Here is a 20,713-nt window from a genome sequence, read left to right as displayed (position 1 = left end):
ACTCTTGAGAGCCCCTTGGAAGGAGATCCAACCAGTCCATTCTAAAGGACATCAGTCCTGGGTGTTCATTGGAAGGACTGATGCTGAAGCTGAAACTCCAATACTTTGGCCACCTGAGGCGAAGAGCTGACTCCTTAGAAAAGACCCTGATGCTGGGAGGGATTCAGGCAGCAGGAGAAGGTGCCGACAGTGGATAAGATGGCTGGATCACATCACCAATTCGATGGACATGAGTTTGAGTAAACTTCAGGAGTTGCTGATGGACAGGGAGGCCTGGTTGTGTGATTTGTGGGGTTGCAAAGAGTTGGATACACTGAGCGACTGAACTGAACTGAGAACTATTTTGACCTGTAGTCACAGAAACTGTATGTGTAGTAGAAAAGGCTTGGCTTTTGGAGAGAAACAATCTTAGTTATCAACTCTGGGTGTTTATCTCAATTTCTTTTCTTATTGAATGCAAGGAGAGATGGGATTATTGTAAAGGCTACAGGTCTTGCATGTGGAATGCAAACATGCCAGTTTTTCAGTAAATGGTAGCTATTTTTACTATTATAGCCCTTTTCTCTACAAATACACTTACATATTAATGAAGATTTCTCCTCACTGTTTTCCCTAACCCCACTGCCCCCAAATCCTGGATGAAAAAGCAGTAAAAAGAGCAAATTTTCTTGTATTACTTATGTTAATTACAACATGATATATTATACTAGATTTAATCGAAGTAAACATTTAAGTTCACTGAGCTTAAAACATTTCTATTAATTTAATGAAGTAATCATCAATTCAGACTGATGACATCAACCTCAAAGCCCAGGAGTCAGAGGCTCAGGAGTTGAGTCTGTTTCTCTGTTCTCTAGGTGCATGATTCTTCATCTGTAAAATAGAGATAATAATACTATCAACCTCATAATGTTGTTTTGAGGATGAAATGCAGGAGTGATTTTAAAGCACCTGATTGCTAGGAACATAACAGTCACTTTATAAATGTTCAATAATTTTGAAAAAAATTAGCTCTTAATTTTAAGCTCAGTCAGATTTGGTAAAACACGTCCATAAAATATGACAAGTAAGAAAGAAGGTATTTGAATATTTAACTTTAATTATTTAAGTTTATATTTATGTAGGTACTCCATACATAGTACATTATATAAAGGCATTCCTCAGAGCAGTGATGTGACCCCAATTAGTCTCAATTTCCTCATCTGTGAAATGGAGCTAGTACTTCCTGTGCAGTTTGTTGTGAGGATTAGAGATACACAGCATTGGGGTCCACCACAGATCTTACCCTCCAGGAACTGAGAGACTCCATGTGCTTGTGTACAAATAATGGACCAGAATAAGACAGCACTTCATGAGAGATGAGAGATGTAAACAGAACATTAGGAAACCAGCAGGAAGAGATGAGTCCAGGATGAGTTTATGGGAGAGTGTGTTTTGGCTGAACCTGGAAAGATGGGCAGGATATTGACAGGACGTGAGAGGAAGGGTGATTCCACGTGGAAGAAAAGCTGTAAGAAAGGCAAGACATCCGCTGTTTGACTCTGAAACCCATACTTCCTCTGTCAGGGCCTCTTTAACTGTTTCAACAATCTTCTGGGTGGTGTTTCTACACTAAGTCTTTGCCATCAGTGAAGGGCTCTTCATGTTCTCTGGATGGATGGCATCAAGAATCAGCAGCACCATTTCCTAGTTTGCCTCTAGTTTGTGTGTCTGCTGTTAAGTGAGAATTGGTTAAATTTAACTTAGAGGAAAATAACATGAATAAGAATACCTTCCTGTCAGGGGAAGGAACTGTAATATATGCTCAACTCAGGCTTTTCCTTTTAACCTAATCAGAAAATGGTGGCTGGGCATTAACCTGACTTGGATTTTACTTCAAATCCTTTGAAATGGTTTTCCCATCTGTGGTTTGTCCATGAATAATTGTCAAGAGTAATTGTCATGCTAGCAAAGTAATGCTCAAAATTCTCCAAGCCAGGTTTCAACAGAATGTGAGCCGTGAATTTCCACATGTTCAAAGTTAGAAATGGTAGAGGAACCAAAAATCAAATGGCCAACATCCACTGGATCATCAAAAAAGCAAGAGTTCCAGAAAAACACCGACTTTTACTTTATTGGCTATGCCAAAGCCTTAGATTGTGTGGTACACAACAAACTGGAAAATTCTTCAAGAGATGGGAATACCAGACCACTTTACCTGCCTCCTGAGAAATCTGTATGCAGGTCAAGAAGCAACAGTTAGAACTGGACATGGAACAATAGACTGGTTCCAAATTGGGAAAAGAGTACATCAAGGCTGCATCACCCTGCTTATTTAATTTATATGCAGAGTATATCATGAGAAACACTGGACTGGATGAAGCACAAGCTGGAATCAAGATTGCAGGGAGAAATATCAATAATCTCAGATATGCAGATGACATCAACCTTATGGCAGAAAGCCCAGAGGAACCAAAGAGCCTCTTGACAAAAGTGAAAGAGGAGAACGAAAAAGTTGGCTTAAAACTCAACATTCAAAAAAAGAAGATCATGGCATTTGGCCCCATCACTTCATGGCAAATAGATGGGGAAACAGTGAGTGATTTTATTTTTTGGGGGCTCCAAAATCATTGCAGATAGTGACCGCAGCCATGAAATTAAAAGATGCTTGCTCCTTGGAAGAAAAGCTATGACCAACCTAGATAGCATATTAAAAAGCAGAGACATTACTTTGCCTACAAAGGTCCATCTAATCAAAGCTATGGTTTTTCCAGTGGTCATGTGTGGATGAGAGATTTGGACCATAAAGAAAGATAAGTGCCAAAGAATTGATGCTTTTGAACTGTGGTGTTGGAGAAGATTCTTGAGAGTTCCTTGGACTGCAAGGAGATCCAACCAGTCCATCCTAAAGGAGATGAGTCCTGGGTGTTCATTGGAAGGGGTGATACTGAAGCTGAAACTCCAATACTTTGGCCACCTGATGCGAAGAGCTGACTCATTTGAAAAGACCCTGATGCTGGGAAAAATTGAAGGCAGGAGGAGAAGGGGATGACAGAGGATGAGATAGTTGGATGGCATCACCAACTCAATGGATATGAGTTTGAGCAAGCTCCAGGAGTTGGTGATGGACAGGGAGACCTGGTGTGCTGCAGTCCATGAGGTTGCATAGAGTCGGACACAACTGAGTGACTGAACCGAACTGAACTGAATTGTCAGAGTCAAGGAGGCACTCGAAGTCCTCCCATCAGACCTGGAGAGAGAGTGCTTGCATCTTATGCTCTGACTGTGCTAAATGAAGAAGTGGATTAAGGTGTCTTTTATAGAGCATGGTTGAAATTGCTGTGCTACAATGTGGTGCTGTTTTGAGAAAGAAATGAAAACAACATAAAATCAAAACATAAAAGTCAAGTGGAACAGATTGTGAAAACTGTCAACAGTGAAACAGAGGCCAAGTAAAGTGTGTGTGTGTGTGTGTGTGTGTGTGTGTGTGTGTGTGTGTGTGTCTAAAGCCAAAAGCATGAGATGATCATTTCTGAGCTCCAGAAAGAAAGAAGGTAAAATAATGAATTTCCACAGTAGAGCTATTGCTGCCTTTCATTGGATGCACTCCAGTTTAAGCTTTGAATGAGCTGGGAACCTGTGTGCCTGTATATCTTTGTGGCTGTCAGGGAGGGTTATAATGGAGATGATCTCTTTCTTTTTCTTGTGGTCACATGCTTTGCATACTGTGATCCAAACTATGAGCAGGGTCCCATTGTTGGCTTGATGTGAAAACAGGCCTTAGTCAGCAATAGCAAGTTACAATCAATTCATGTCCTTTTTTTTTTTTTTTTTAATTTATGAAGAGTGTTCATATGCATGTTTTGATTCTCACAGCATCATTGAGTTTAGTGACTCTTGTTTCTGAAGCACATTCTGTAGAAGTGGAAAGTGAGACTCAGGGAGATCAGAAAACTTCTTATCCTGGAGACCCTGCTGTACCACTTGCTTTCTCCTCAAATTTGCTAAAGTAGAGACAAAAGAGGGCTTTATCTTCAGAAAGGTACTGCTGGGCATCATAGATTGATGCCTGATGGGTTTAGTAGATAACAAACTCCCCCAAACTCTGTTTGTCTGTGCCAGGATCTATTCAGTGGTAAATACAGGCAATCTAAGATTTGTAATATAATGCTGTGTAACATAAACTTTGGTTGTTATCTTGTCATTTGGGGATGTTCTTATCTTCCCCCCCACCCCATCACGTACTCTGATTTGTCTATTTAGTTCTTAAATAATGTTAAATTATAACTTTTGATAGATTCCCAGATTCTCAAGTTGAAACTTCATATCCTTCTTAGCTTTCAGTTTTTCCTGCTTCCATGGACAAGAATCTACTTAGTCCAGCAGGTGTTCTTCATGTCCCTTGAGCACACTGTTTCTTTCCCTTTGATTTTTCATGCCCAGACTGTTCCATCTTTTTTTTTTTATGCTTCATTTTATAGCAGTTTTAGGTTTATAGAAAAATTGAGCAGGCACTGCAGAGTTCCCATACACTCCATCTTCTGATTACCCCTCCCCTCAGTTTTCACTATTATCATCTGCATTAGTGTGGTATAGTTGTTACAATAGATGAACCCCAAACAATACATTATTATTAACTAAAATCCACACTTTACATTAAAGTTTATTTTTTATTGTACATTTCTACAGGTTTTGACAAATATATATGTCATACATTCACTAGTACATTATTATACAGAGGTTTTACTGCCCTAAAAATCTGTGCTCTGCATCTTCATCTTTCCTCCTCACTCAACCATTAGTGGTCACTGATCTTTTTCATGTATTTATAGTTTGCCTTTTTCATAGTGTTTTAGAGTTAGAATCATACAAAATGAAGCATTTTCAGACTGGCTTCTTTAATTTAGTCAAATGCATTTAAGATTTCTCCACATCTTTGCATGGCCTGATAACTCATTTATTTTTACTGCTAAATAATATCCCATGGTATGGTTGCACCTCAGTTTGTTTCTAAATGGAGCTAGTGAAGGCCATCTTTCTTGCTTCTAGTTCTTGGAAATTATAAAAGAAATTGATATGAGTATTGAGGTACAGGTTCCTATTTGGACATAAATTTTCAATTCATATGGGCAAATATCTAGGAGAATGATTACTAGATCATGTAGTAAGCCCCATGTTACACGTTGTAAAAAAAGTGCCAAAATGTCTTCCACAATGGCTGCGCCATTTCACATCCCATTAATAATGAACTATAGTTCCTGTTGCTCCACATTCTCTTCAACATTTGGTGTTTTCAGTGTTTTGAATTTTAGCCAGTCTAATAGGTATATAGTAGTGTCTTGTTTTTTGATTTGTGATTTCCTAATGACACTTCTGTCGCATATTTTTTCACATGCTTATTTTTTCTGCTTCCATTTCTTGTACTGATCTTGTCAGTCTACCGCTTACCTTAAGTATCACTGTGGAAGACACAGGTCAGGTATTATCTCTTCAGAGAGAGTGGGAAGCTGAGGCTGAGATCAGTAAAATGTTTCATTTATGACACATTTACTCCTTGATAAAGTAAGACCTGTGCCTTCACCTCCTGGGCCACCAGCTCTCACACCTGTGTCTCTACCACAGACCTTCACACCTGCATGCCCAGCTGCACTATGACACCACTGGGAGGTCATCTCGGCTTGTCCACAAGAGAAGTCTCCTAAACCTGCCTCCACCATCTTCCCCAACTCAGTAAATGGAGACTCTGTCCTTCTCCTTCCTAACCCCAGACGCCATAGTCCTCTTCTCTTACAGCCCACACCTGTCCAGTCAGCAGGTCATACAGACTCCACCTTCCTAATGTGTCTGGAGCGTGAGCCCATCTCTCCATTCCTGCTGCTTCCACTCTGGTCCTGGCCACTGTCATCTCTCACCTAGATTATTCCAGTAGCCTCTTTGCTTGTATCTGCCCTCACCTTTCTCCCATTATTGTCTGTTTTCCACAAAGTGCAGGACTGATTTCTTAAAAACCTCAGACCATGTCAGTACTCCCCTTACTCCTTTATTGGAGAGACCCCAGGCTCCTCCTGCTCTGTGTCCGCCCTCACTGCCCTCATTCTCACTCTGCTCTCCTGCCTCCTCGTGCTGAACCCCTAGGGCATCTCCCCGCGGCCCCTGCACCCGCCCCTCCCTCTGTGAGGAGCAGCCTCTCCAGGTCTGCCTGAGCCCCTCCCCCTCCCCCAGATCTGCTCACACCCTCTCTGAGCAGAGCCCTCTGACCCCAGTGTGGACTCACTTCCTTCTTTACCCTCCATTTGACTTCCTTTTCCTTCTCATCCTTAGTTCCTGGGCTCAGGTTAATTTTCCATATTGTCCATCTCCCACCATGGAAAGAAATTCTGAGACTTTGTTTCCTCATGGCTGAATTCTTGTGCCCAGAATGATGCCTGCTGTATAGTTGATGCTCAATAAATACCTGTTATAATGGTTAAATGCATAAATGGTGTGAAAAAAATATAGAATGAAAACACATTAAAAGCCCTGAGAAGTTTTTTTTTTCTTTCAATGTTCAAAGTTACAATTTAGTTGCTATGAAAATAAGCATACTATTGCTGATCAAACACTTGTATGAAGTACTAACGCTAAAGGGTTAAGATGGCAGGAGGACAACACATTTAAAATTTTTTTTTTCCCCTTTTTTCTCTTCATGTAGGATTTACAGTTTCTGGAGAATGGAGATCTAACTGTCGTAGGAGACCGAGGAACCACACTGAGTGAAGGGCAGAAAGTCCGGGTCAGCCTTGCAAGGTAAATGGCATTTCAGTTGTCATCCTGCCCCTCCTCCTCCGCGGCTCCTAGTGGATGTGAGCACACAGACCCTGCTCACTGGGTGGGCCTGTGTGAAGCAGGGTCTTGGCTCTTTCCCTAGGCTCTTGGAATGAACATAGAATTTTTGAACACTGTCATGATTCAGAGATGAGACTCAGGGAGTGTGAAGTGTCCTCTCCTGATGTTTCTCTACGTTTTCTAGAGCCGTGTATCAGGATGCAGACATCTACCTCCTGGACGATCCGCTCAGCACAGTGGATGCAGGAGTCAGCAGGCACTTGTTCAAACAGTGAGTTTGCTCCTGTTTTCTATCATCTCTGCTTTCCAGGATCCCTGTAGAAATCAGGGAAGAGAGCTCAGGAAAGCCTTTGTACTTTGGGAGACTCAGTTCGCTCTGCCTGGTGTCTCTCTCTCTCCTCCCTTCCCCTCACAGAAGATTCATCATAGAGAAATTTTGCATCATATTGAGGTCAGGACAGGAAAATACAGCAGATGCTGTGTGTGGAGGACAGTGAGGTCTGTGCTTTAGGGAGTGAGGGATAGATGGCAGATTTCCCCCTGCTACTTGTAGTTGCTGAAACCAGACCCCAATGATAAGAAGTACAATGAATAGGGTGGTCTGGTTGTCTAGTGGTTAAGAATCTGCTTTGAAATGCAGTGGACATGGGTTTTATCCCTGTTGGAGAACTAAGATCTCTTATGCCATGGAGTAACTAAGCCCATGGGTCACAACTGTTGAGCCTGCATGCTCCATAGCCTGCATACCACAGCTTGAGAGTCTGTGCATTGCAACAAAAGATGCTGCATGAAACGACTAAGACCTGACGCAGCTAAATAAAGAAAATATTTAAAAAGAAGAAAGATGATGCATGCTTTTTATTTTATTCTTCTTCTTTTTTTTGTTTATGTGTTGGGGGGAAATATTCAGCATAATCTTGAGTCTAGAGTGACCTTGTGAAATTACAGGAGGCTCACCCTGCCTCTGGCATCACATCGTCTATGCACACAGCCCGGTGGTTTAGACATAGCCTTTTCTTAAAGTTGTCCAGGGCACAAGACCTCAGACTTCCCCGAGTCATCCATGTTGGTCCCAAACTCACCTCCAGTGCTTGGCTCATGCTGTCCCCTCTGCCTGACATATCTTTTCTCCTCTCCTCACCTTCTAGTTCTTTTTTTTTTCCTCTGTGTAACACTTTAGAAGTATTTTTTTTAACTTTAAAAAAAATTTTAATTGGAAGCTAATTACTTTACAATATTGTATTGGTTTTGCCACACATTGCCATGAATCCACCACGGGTGTACACGTGTTCCCCATCCTGAACCCCCCTTCCACCTACCTCCTTCTCCATCGCATCCCTCACTGGGATGACCCAGAGGGATGCATGCTTTTTAAATTGGAGAATGGGACTAGGTGACCTGCTACTTGGCTGCCAGTTCTTTTACTCCATCATTTGTTTAAGGCACGTTAGAAGCCAAGACTTTAGTACTGGCATACATACGACTTCTGTGGAAAGGCCTTGTTGGTTTATTTTGCTTGTCATTCCATTGGTTTGAAATTCTTACTAAAGTCTAGAATTTCAAAGTGATTTATCCCTCACCAGCATATGGCCTCAAACATTAACATTGCTTCATCAATGCTTAGTAGAATGAATACTTAAACCCACATGTAGGGTTAACTTGAATTTGAAACTAGGTATTTAGAATCTGGTTTAAGTCCTGACTCTCACTTTGTGTTTCTGGAATTTGTTTTTGGTAGTTCTTGTTTGACCACTGAATCCCTGAGATAGAAAGACTCTGACGCTTTTCTGTGTATAATGTGTCCTAATACATGCTGACCGAGACCTCTGGTGGAGTCTAGACGTGTCTTTTTGAAAGTCTCACAAACTTGCTTTTTCTGAAGCAGCATCCACATCTACTCCATCTTGCTGTTGTTCACCTTGGTGAAGCCAATGAGTCCTTCCAGCTGGACTTATTAAAGCCCTACTGTGTGCCCTGAGATCGATGCCCTTAGAGATGTCACTGCACAAAACCTCTTAGTTTATGAAGCAAGACGGTCAGCCAGGAGAGGGGAAGGACCCACACTGGATAGAATTAAGGGAGATTAGGATGCTAAGCTCTCATTCCTGCCTGTAAGGAACCTGTCTCTACTTGGAACTTGTTAAGACAGAGGGCTGGGAAAAGGTCAGCAGCTCAGTTCAGTCCAGTCACTGAGTCGTGTTCAACTCTTTGTGACACCATGGACTGCAGCATGCCAGGCTTCCCTGTCTATCATCAAATCCCAGAGTTGACTCAAACTCATGTCCATTGAGTTGGTGATGCCATCCAACCATCTCATGCTCTGTCATCCCCTTCTCCTCCTGCCATCAATCTTTCCCAGCATCAGGGTCTTTTCAAATGTGTCAGTTCTTCATGTTAGGTGGCCAGAGTGTTGGAGTTTCAGCTACAGCATCAGTCCTTCCAGTGAATATTCCGGACTGATTTCCTTTATGATGGACTGGTTGGATCTCCTTGCAGTCCAAGGGACTCTCAAGAGTCTTCTCCAGAAAAGCATCAATTCTTCAGCACTCAGCTTTCTTTATAGTCCAACTCTCACATCCATACATGACCACTGGAAAAAGCATAGCTTTGACTAGATGGACGTTTGTTGGCAAAGTAATGTCTCTGCTTCTTAATAAGCTGTTTAGGTTGGTCATAACTTTCCTTCCAAGGAGTAAGCATCTTTTAATTTCATGGCAGCAATCACCATCTGCAGTGATTTTGGAGCCCCCCAAAATAAAGTCTGACACTGTTTACACTATTTCCCCATCTATTTCCCATGAAATGATGGGACCAGATACTATGATCTTAGTTTTCTGACTGTTGAGCTTTAAGCCAACTTTTCACTCTCTTCTTTCACTTTCATCAAGAGGCTGTTAGATCCTCTTCACTTTCTGCCATAAGGGTGGTGTCATCTGCATATCTGAGATTATTGATATTTCTCCTGGCAGTCTTAATTCCAGCTTGTGCTTCCTTCAGCCCAGCATTTCTCATGATGTACTCTGCATATAAGTTAAATAAGCAGGGTGACAATATACAGCCTTGACGTACTCCTTTTCCTATTTGGAACCAGTCTGTTGTTCCATGTCCAGTTCTAATTGTTGCTTCCAGGCCTGCATATAGGTTTCTCAAGAGGCAGGTCAGGTGGTCTGGTATTCCCATCTCTTTCAGAATTTTCCACAGTTTATTGTGATCCTCACAGTCAAAGGATTTGGCATAGTCAATAAAGCAGAAATAGATGCTTTTCTGGAACTCTCTTGCTTTTTTGATGATCCAGCGGATGTTGGCAATTTGATCTCTGGTTCCTCTGCCTTTTCTAAAACCAGCTTGAACATCTGGAAGTTCATGGTTCACGTGTTGCTGAAGCCTGGCTTGGAGAATTTTGAGCACTACTTTACTAGCGTGTGAGATGAGTGCAATTGTGTGGTAGTTTCAGCATTCTTTGGGATTGCCTTTCTTAGGAATTGGAATGAAAACTGACCTTTTCCAGTCCTGTGGCCACTGCTGAGTTTTCCAAATTTGCTGACATATTGAGTGCAGCACTTTCACAGCATCATCTTTCAGGATTTGAAATAGCTCAACTGGAATTCCATCACCTCCACTAGCTTTGTTCATAGTGCTGCTTCCTAAGGCCCACTTGACTTCCCATTCCAGGATGTATGGCTCTAGGTGAGTGATCACACCATTGTTATTATCTGGGTCATGAAGATCTTTTTTGTACAGTTCTTCTATGTATTCTTGCCACCTCTTCTTAATATCTTCTGCTTCTGTTAGGTCCATACCATTTCTGTCCTTTATTGAGCCCATCTTTGCATGATATGTTCCCTTGGTATCTCTAATTTTCTTGAAGAGATCTCTAGTCTTTCCCATTCTGTTGTTTTCCTCTATTTCTTTGCATTGATCACTGAGGAAGGCTTTCTAATCTCCCCTGGCTATTCTTTTGAACTCTTCATTCAAATGGGAATATCTTTCCCTTTCTCCTTTGCTTTTCATTTTTCTTCTTTTCACAGCTATTTGTAAGGCCTCCTCAGACAACCATTTTGCCTTTTTGCATTTCTTCTCCACGGGGATGGTCTTGATCCCCGTCTCCTGTACAACATCAGGAACTTCCATCCATAGTTCATCACGCACCCTGTCTATCAGATCTAGTCACTTAAATCTATTTCTCTTTTCCATTGCATAGTCATAAGGGATTTGATATAGGTCATACCTGAATAGTCTAGTGGTTTCCCCTACTTTCTTCAATTTAAGTCTGAATTTGGCAATAAGACTTTTGGCAGTGTCTTAGGTTAGTGCTTTTTGCAGGATAGCTGTCCCACAGTCTGGGTTGCTATCTCAAGCTAGTTCCCACAGATTGCCCTCATGGCGTTCAGGCCTGGTCCTTACCCTAAGCAGTGCAGCCTGCTCCTCCCTGTCCCTCCCCTGCTTGCTAGTGGATGTGAGTGTCTGGGCTGCTGCTCTTCTGGGAGTTGCTGTTAGGCAGGTAATCTATTAGTTCTAATTATTTATTTATTTTTCCTCCTGGTTATCTTGCCCTCTGAGATTCCAAGGCTTGCCACAGACCTGCTGGAGAGAGTGTTTCCTGGTGTTTGGAAACTTCTCTTTTTTTTAAGACTCCGTTCTCGGGACGGATCTCCATCTCTACCTCTTTTGTCTCTCTTTTTATATTTTGTCCTACCTCCTTTCGAAGACAATGGGCTGCCTTTCTGGGTGCCTGATGTCCTCTGCCAGCATTCAGAAGTTGTTCTGTGGAATTTGCTTGGCGTTCAAATGTTCTTCCGATGAATTTGTGGGGGAGAAAGTGGCCTCCCCATCCTATTCCTCTGCCATCTTAGGACTCAGTTCTTTTTCTGAGGGACGAGTAGAAGCTCAAGTGTGGAGGGAGGAGGAAGCAGGGCTGTGAGGAGAACAGCAGGCACGCCCTCACCTGGAGGAGGTGGGGTGTTTGGTAAAGAGAAGCTATTTAGAAATTCTTGCTTCCAGGTCCCATGGTAGTTTGCTGGGGCTGTGTCCATCCAGGCTGCTCTCACAGGAGACCAGAGCCTGGGAAGCTTAGAAATAACAGAAGTTTATCTCTCATAGTTTTGGAAGCTGGGAAAGTCTAAGATCAAGGTGTGGGCAGTTTGATTTCTCCTTAGACCTCTCTACTTGGCTTCTGATGGCATTCTTCTTGCATGGTCCTCACATGGTCCTCCCTCTGTCCACATGCACCCCTGTGTCTCTGTCCTTATGTTTTAGTCTCCTCTTCTAAGGACACCAGTCAGATTATATCTGGCCCACCCTAATGGCCTCATCTAACTCAAATACCTCTTTGAAGGTTCTGTCACCAAATTCTAAAGTACTCAGGGTTAAGACATCAGCATGTACATTTGTAGGGGAAAGAATTCATTCTCAACTCACAATTCATGCTACCTAGCAAAATAAAAAGATTTCAGCAGTTAGCAGCGTGTGTGTGTGTGAGAGAGAGAGAGACATGTGGGGGCAGCTCTGAGCTCTGGATACAGGAGCTGGTGTTCCACATCCACTAGCAGGGTCATTGTACGAGTTCCACCAAAGTTTGTGTGTAACTTGTGCTTAGTGCTGGGGTGATGAAAGAGCTCTGGAGATGAGTGGTGATGATGGTTACACAACAATGTAAATGTACTTAACGTTGCAGAGCTGTATACTTAAAAATGGTTAAAATGGTAGATTTCATATTATGTGTATTTTGCCACACGAAGAATGCACAGTAGTACTGACTCTTTCAAAGAGAGCAGTACAGCTGACACTTGGCATGGCCTCCAGCTCTCTGATCTGACCCCCTTTCCTACCCTCTCCTGATCATGGCTTGATGAATTTTCCCTTAGAGAAATGCCTTGTGTCTTGTCATGAGTTCAGTGATGGCTCTAGTGCTGTGACAGAGAATCCCCACCCTACCCTTCTGGCATCATGAGTAGCTCAGCCTCCCTGTTCTCAATACCCCACCCTGAACTCACAAATGTCTGTCACTCTGTTTTGTGTGCATCTGCACAGGTTCTCCATCAGCGTAAGAAGAGATTCTGCTGACTCTTATATTTGTATCACCAGGAGGGGAGAAGACAGAGTTCTGATTGTCAAGTGTCATTGCGCTCATCACAAAAGCTCTCCCAAGTTCTTTTCTGAACCCAGGATGTGTTTATAAAGCCCTCTCAACATTTTGGTGTAATGACTCTGGATGTACACTTGATAGAAGCAAGCTTGTTAATTAAGACTATCCTTTGCTAATCAGAACCATATTCTCTGGGGAAACTTAGGGCAGGGAGCATGAATGCAATATTTAGGATATCACTTAGCAGCAACTGAGAATGTTCTCAATGAGTTAGAAAATTGGATGGAACATTATACTATGAGAGATGGTGGTTGTGTTGAAGCTTAATAATGGGGAGTATTTTGTATTAAAAGTGAGTGAATCATATTTTTACTAGCCATTAACAGTTCTCTTCAGTCATGAATCTATATCCAAGGTTATTAAGATCCGTAAGTTTTACACCTATATGTTGTTACACTTACTACACTAAGTGAGTTCTATCACCTACTTAAGGGGAGGGACCTTAGGTGAACTGATGCAGTGACACTTGTCTCCAGCCATGGATTGTGTCCTGGTCCAGCCCTACATCGTCAGACCCCCCACCTCCTGCATCATCTACTCTTCAGGTCTGTCCTGATCAGATTCTGACACTGCTGTCTACACAGCTCACCCTCCTGTTCCAGCCCTTCATAGATCCCCCTGCCCCCCCCCCCACCCCATTCAGGATGCAGTTCCAGGTCCTCAAACAGAGAACAGGCTTCTTTGCTGTCTGCCCCATCAACCTTTCTAGCTCATCCCCACACCCAATCAGTATCCAGCTGTGCTGGATTTATGGGGGGTCCTTTCTCACCCCTGTCTGTCTGTTCATACTGGTCCCTCTGTCCCAGAGCCGGGGAGCAGTGTACCAGCACACAGAAAGAAGGTGGAAAATGGGTTCTGCTATTCCCTCCTGCTCCTCCAGGGGCCCCCCCATGCCCGCTGTCTTCCCATAGCCCTCAGTGGGTGCACTTTATTTATGAGTAACCCCACCCCCCCATGACACTAAGCAGTGAAAGCAGGAAGGCGCCTCAGCCCAGCATGTTCTGTCCCAGGGCCCCAGCACCTGCTGTGTCTTCTTCCAGGACTTTCCCCCAGATAGTCCGAGGGCTCCCATGTCACCCTATCTATGACAGCAGCGCCCCCTTGCTTTTCCCTTGGAGCCCACATCACAGCCCAATAGTGCATTTTTCTATACTAGTTCAGTGTATTCCCCTCTCCATCGTGCAGAGTGTTGTCTACTCTCTTGACCTGTGGGTGTATCCTCAGCACTTGGGATAGTGCCTCTGCCTAACCAAAGTCTGCCAGTCGAATGAATGAAGGTGGGACTCTGTATTACTTATATCCCTTCTACAATAACCTACCATGTCCTCTCTTAACACAGCACTTATATAGGATTATTTTGATATAGGGAATTATATGTTTAACAGCTCTTATCTAGAAATTATGTGTAAACAGCTCATCGCTGAAGCAATTATTTTTTATGGCATGACTTGGAAAACTTTATCCTTAAAAACTTGGAAAATAAAGTAGTTTTCTAGAGACTTGGATAAAAATTATTATTTGGGAAAAAATTCAAAATCATTAACTGATCACTTCATTGTAATTATATTACCTCATCTGTGATGGAATGTTAGGAAGAAAACATTTTAAAACTTTTTGATCGGTCCATCTTGGATAAAGCAGCTCATCATATTTGGTTAACGTCTGCCTTTGGGGACTATTGACAGGTATTTTGAACTAAAGAAAAACAATTCCATGAATTCCAAAGAATATTTCCAAGAATGTTCAAATTACTGTACAGTTGCACTCATTCCATAAGCTAGCAAGGTAATGCTCAAAATCTTCCAAGCTAGGCTACAGCAGTGTGTGTACTGAGAACTTTCAGATGTACAAGCTGGGTTTAGAAAAGGCAGAGGAACCAGAGATCAAATTGTCATCATTCACTGAATCAGAGAGAAAGCAAGGAAATCTAAAAAAACCCACTTCTGCTTCATTGACTATGCTAAAGCCTTTAACTGTGTGGATCACAACAAACTGTGGAAAATTCTTCAAGAGATGGGAATACCAGACTACTTTACCTGTCTCCTGAGAAACCTGTATGTGGATCAAGAAGCAACAGTTAGAACTGGACATGGAACAACTGACTGGTTCAAATTAGGAAAGGAGTATGTCAAGGCTGTATATTGTCATCCTGCTTATTTTACTTTTATGCAGAGTATATCATGTAAAATGCTGGGCTGGATGAATCACAAGCTGGAATCAAGATTGCTGGGAGAAATATGAACAAGCTCAGATTTGCAGATGATACTACTCTTAACGGCAGAAAGTGAAGTGGAACTAAAGAACCTCTTGATGAGGGTGAAAGTGTGTACACATGTATTCTCGGTCATGTCTGACTCTGCAACCCCATGGATTGCAGCCCACCAATCTCCTTTGTCCATGGAGTTTTCCAGGCAAGAATACTGGTGTGGGTTCTCATTTCTTTCTACAGGGGATCTTCCCAACCCAGGGATTGAACCCATGTCTCCTGTATTGGCAGGCAAATTCTTTATCACTGTGCCACCTGAGGATGAAAGAAGGGAGTGAAAAAGCTGGCTTGAAGCTCAATGTTAAAAAAAAAAAAACACTAAGATTATGACATTCAGTCCCATCACTTCATGCCAAATAGAAGGGGAACATGTAGAAACAGTGACATTTTATTTTTCTGGGCTCCAAAATCACTGTGGACAGTAACTGCAGCCATGAAATTAAAAGACACTTGCTGTTTGTAAGGAAAACTATGACAAACCTAGACAATGTATTAAAAAAACAAAGACATCACTTTATGGACAAAAGTCTGTATTGTCATAGCTATGGTTTTTTCCAGTAGTCATATACGGATGTGAGAGTTGGTTCACAAAGAAGGCTGAGTGCCAAAGAATTGATGCTTTCAAATTGTGGTCATGGAGAAGACTCTTGAGAGTCCCTTGGACTTCAAAAAGATCAAATAAGTCAGTTCTAAAGGAAATCAGTCATGAATGTTCATTGGAAGATCAGAGGCTGAAGCTGAAGCTCCAATCCTTTGGCCACCTGATGTGAAGAGCCACCTCATTGGAAAAGACCCTGACACTGGGAAAGGTTGAAGGAAAAGGGAGAAGGGGGCAGCAGAGGATGAGATGGTTAGATAGCATCATTGACTCAATAGACATGAATTTGAGCAAACTGTGGAGACAGTGGAGGACGGGGAAGCCTGGTGTGCTGCAGTCCATGGGGTCACAGAAAGCTGCACATGACTTATGGATTGATTGACAACAATTCCATGCAAAACTTTAGTACTAACTGGAGGAGGGGTTTACTCAGTCAAGAAACTTAGGTACAAAAGCTGAACTAAGACATGTCAAAAGGTAAATATAAATCTGTTTGGAATTAATGAAATGATGGTGCATGTGTCTGCATCCCAGGGTCTTCTTTCTGATCATAGGCCCTGTGTCCCGAGGGTCCCCTCAGAGTTTTTCTATTCTGAGTCCAAAGCATATGACCACTTGTGGTTAGGGAGGAGTTGGGAAGGAAGCTGACATTTACTGAGCAGACTGGTGGTTAGACTTCTCAGAACACGTGATTGCCATTGATGTTGAGATGAAGAAACTGAGGTTTAGTGGCTCATCTGATGGAACTGAGCTGCAGTCTACTGCCTCCAGGTTCTCCATCTGACTCACTCAGCAGACTGAGCTCTGACCCATGTTCCTGAGCTTTGCTTTGTGAAGGTGCAGGGCACTCAGAGTACCTGCCTGGAGCCCTGCCCATGATGAATGAGGCTTCAGACCTGGCTACTCACTTCTCTGAAGAGATTGTGGACCCTGTAGGAAGAGACTGGGACTGAGTTCCCTGGGGTCTGCATTTAAAATGTAGGGGCAGTTTGAGGGGGTTGCTGTGAAAAAAAAAAAACACAAAACACTTAAGTTTGGATAGTTTGGGTGGCAGTCTTGGCTAAGAGAATTTTGTGTCTTGAACTGTTGGATGATTTCCTCTGATTTGGGCCATTTGGACTCTCATTTTTCATTTTCATATTCAGGAAGTTTTTGGCTCAAATGAAAAGTTTAATTCCTGGTTGGGATGGAATATTGCAGAGATGTATGGAGGTCACACTAGCATTCATTTTCTATCTAATGCTATTTGGGAAGAAGTGTCTAGAAAATGCTCTCTGGCAAAGGTTACCAAGAGTCTATTAATTTTTTGTTGTTTCTATGTACCTTATAAATCATAAACAATCATGTAGAAAACTGCCTGAGAAAAATGTACAGAGTTTTAAATGACATAGACTCCTCTTCTCCCATTCCTATATAATGATGAAATAGTGCTTTAGTTCAGTCAGGTTTTGGAATTTCAGTATTGGTCAGTTGTTTATCATCATGAAACATGTAAAATATTGTTGAGTTTTTGGAGGAAAAAAAACTAGCTGTTGATACCTCCATCACTGCATTGGTTTTTAGAATTTTTTAGCAGAGCTGGATTCAGGATTGCTGCTGATGAATTTGAGGACCTAGTCAGATTTATTGATTTATATTGGTACTTAGTTTGTATTGGCCAATCTGATCACAGGACCACAGGACTACAGTCTTGTCTAACTCAATGAAACTAAGCCATGCCGTGTGGGGCCACCCAAGACGGTCGGGTCATGGTGGTGAGGACTGATAGATGAGGTCCACTGGAGAAGGGAATGGAAAACCACTTCAGTATTCTTGCCTTGAGAACCCATGAACAGTATGAAAAGGCAAAATGATAAAATACTGAAAGAGGAACTCCCCAGGTCTGTAGGTGCCCAATATGCTAATGGAGATCAGTGGGGAAATAACTCCAGAAACAATGAAGGGATGGCACCAATGCAAAAACAATACCCAGTTGTGGATGGGACTAGTGATAGATGCAAGGTCCTATGCTGTAAAGAGCAATATTGCATAGGAACCTGGAATGTTAGGTCCATGAATCAAGGCAAATTGGAAGTGGTCAAACAGGAGATGGCAAGAGTGAATGTCAACATTCTAGGAATCAGCAAACTAAAATGGACTGGAATAGGTGAATTTAATTCAGATGACCATAATATCTACCACTGTGGGCAGGAATCCCTTAGAAGAAATGGAGTAGCCATCATAGTCAACAAAAGAGTCCAAAATGCAGTACTTGGATGCAATCTCAAAAATGACAGAATGATCTCTGTTTGTTTTCAAGGCAAACCATTCAATATCATGAATGGGGCAAGCCTATGCCCCAACCAGTAAGGCTGAAGAAACTGAAGTTGAATGGTTCTATGAAGACCTACAAGACCTTTTAGAACTAACACCCCAAAAAGATGTCCTTTTCATTATAGGGGACTGGAATGCAAAAGTAGGAAGTCAATAAACACCTGGAGTAACAGGCAAATTTGGCCTTGGAGTACGGAATAAAGAAGGACAAACGATAATAGAGTTTTGCCGAGAGAACGCACTGGTCATAGCAAACACCCTCCTCCAACAACACAAGAGAAGACTCTACGCATGGACATCACCAGATGGTCAACACCGAAATCAGACTGATTATATGCTTTGCAGCCAAAGATGGAGAAGCTCTATAGAGTCAGCAAAAACAACAACAGAAGCTGACTGTGGCTCAGATCATGAACTCCTCACTGCCAAATTCAGACTTAAATTGAAGAAAGTAGGGATAACCACTAGACCATTCAGGTATGACCTAAATCAAATCCCTTATGACTATACAGTGGAAGTGAGAAATAGATTTAAGGGACTAGATCTGATAGACAGAGAGCCTGACGAACTATGGGTGGAGGTTCGTGACATTGTACAGGAGACAGGAATCAAGACCATCCATCCCCATGGAAAAGAAATGCAAAAAGGCAAAATGGTTGTCTGAGGAGGCCTTACAAATAGCTGTGAAATGAAGAGAAGTGAAAAGCAAAGGAGAAAGGGAAAGATATTCCCATTTGAATGCAGAGTTCAAAAGAATAACCAGGAGAGATAAAAACCATTCCTTAGTAATCAGTGCAAAGAAATAGAGGAAAACAACAGAATTGGAAAGACTAGAGATCTCTTCAAGAAAATTAGAGATAAAAAGGGAACATTTCATGCAAAGATGGGTTTGATAAAGGACAGAAATGGTATGGACCTAACAGAAGCAGAAGATATTGAAAGGTTGTTGCTGAACGATTAGACGCGGGATTCTTGGCCTCCAGAGTAGACGAATTCAATCCGGGGCCAGAGAGGAGGCTGGATCGCTCAGAGCTTTTGTGTAATAAAGTTTTATTAAAGTATAAAGGAGATAGAGAAAGCTTCTGACATAGGCATCAGAAGGGGGCAAAAGAATACCCCACTTCTAGTCTTTAGCTGTCTGTTATATAGTCACTCACAGTCTGTTAATGAAAAGGATGTCATAAAATTTAGAATGACACCAGATAATTCATCTCTGGCCATAAAACGATTGACTTGAATCTTGTAGAAGGGCAGAATACCAACAAATAATTTCATTTACATAGATTAGGGGAACAATACCTGAGTAAGTAAATTTAGGCCATTTGGCGGAACCAACTTGAAGATAGAGTCTGGGGTTCATTAACATAGCTTAAGACAACATTTCCATACGAAAAAGAAACGTATTGGTCAACTCAAGGTTTGAGAGTAGTTAGCTTCAGGTGAGACCAGGTGTCATGGCAACACAGCACTTTAAGAGAAACCTCTTTTAAATTTGTATAGAGAAGGAAAAACATATCGCTGGTTTGTTTCTTCCTGCCGCTTAAGAGATATAAAAATGTCTGGCACCTGCAGCTTCTTTTTTTCCATTTGGAGACCCCTGGCCTTCCTGCCTGTTACCCTCTCAATATTAAGAAAAGGTGGCAAGAATACACAGAAGAAATGTACAAAAAATATCTTCATGACCCAGATAATCACAATGGTGTGATCACTCACCTATAGCCAGACATCCTGGAACGTGAAGTCAAGTAGACCTTAGAAAGCATCACTACGAACAAAGCTAGTGGAGGTGATGGAATTCCAGTTGAGCTATTTTAAATCCTGAAAGATGATGCTGTGAAAGTGCTGCACTCATCATGCCAGCAAATTTGGAAAACTCAGCAGTGGCCACAGGACTGGAAAAGGTCAGTTTTCATACCAATCCCTAAAAAGGCAATCCGAAAGAATGCTCAAAGTACCACACAATTGCACTCATCTCACACACTAGTAAAGTAATCCTCAAAATTCTGCAAGCCAGGCTTCAGCAATATGTGAACCGAGAACTTGCAGATGTTCAAGCTGGTTTTAGAAAAGCCAGAGGAACCAGAGATCAAATTGGCAATATCCGCTGGATCATCAAAAAAGCAAGAGAGTTCCAGAAAATCATCGATTTCTGCTTTATTGACTATGCCAAAGCCTTTGACTGTGTGGATCACAATAAACTGTGGAAAATTCTGAAGGAGATGGAAATACCAGACCACCTGACCCACCTCTTGAGAAACCTGTATGCAGGTCAGGAAGCAATAGTTAGAACTGGACATGGAACAACAGACTGGTTCCTAATAGGAAAAGGAGTACGTCAAGGCTGTATATTGTCACCCTGCATTAACTTACATGCAGAGTACATCATGAGAAATGCTGGGCTGGAGGAAGCACAAGCTGGAATCAAGATTGTTGGGAGAAATATCAATCACCTCAGATATGCAGATGACATCACCCTTATGGCAGAGAGTGAAGAGGAACTAAAAATCCTCTTGGTGAAAGTGAAAGAGGAGAGTGAAAAAATTGGTTTAAAGCTTAACATTCAGAAAACTAAGATCATGGCATCTGG

The 20,713-nt window shown here is 42.1% G+C and overlaps 1 protein-coding gene across 1 annotated transcript in view; it reads left to right on the top strand.

Annotated features, from left to right (window-relative positions):
- Nucleotides 1–20,713, top strand: part of LOC110149702 (ATP-binding cassette sub-family C member 4-like) — a 326,525-nt gene that overhangs the window by 175,914 nt on the left and 129,898 nt on the right. The window contains 2 exon segments of the mRNA XM_070471511.1: nt 6,671–6,765; nt 6,989–7,075. Of these exon segments, the coding sequence (XP_070327612.1) occupies nt 6,671–6,765; nt 6,989–7,075 (182 nt within the window).

The sequence above is a fragment of the Odocoileus virginianus genome, chromosome 8 (genome assembly GCF_023699985.2).
Source record: "Odocoileus virginianus isolate 20LAN1187 ecotype Illinois chromosome 8, Ovbor_1.2, whole genome shotgun sequence".
NCBI lineage: Eukaryota > Metazoa > Chordata > Mammalia > Artiodactyla > Cervidae > Odocoileus > Odocoileus virginianus.
The sequence above is the reverse complement of the archived record's forward strand: the minus strand, read 5'-3'. Positions and strand labels throughout refer to the sequence as shown.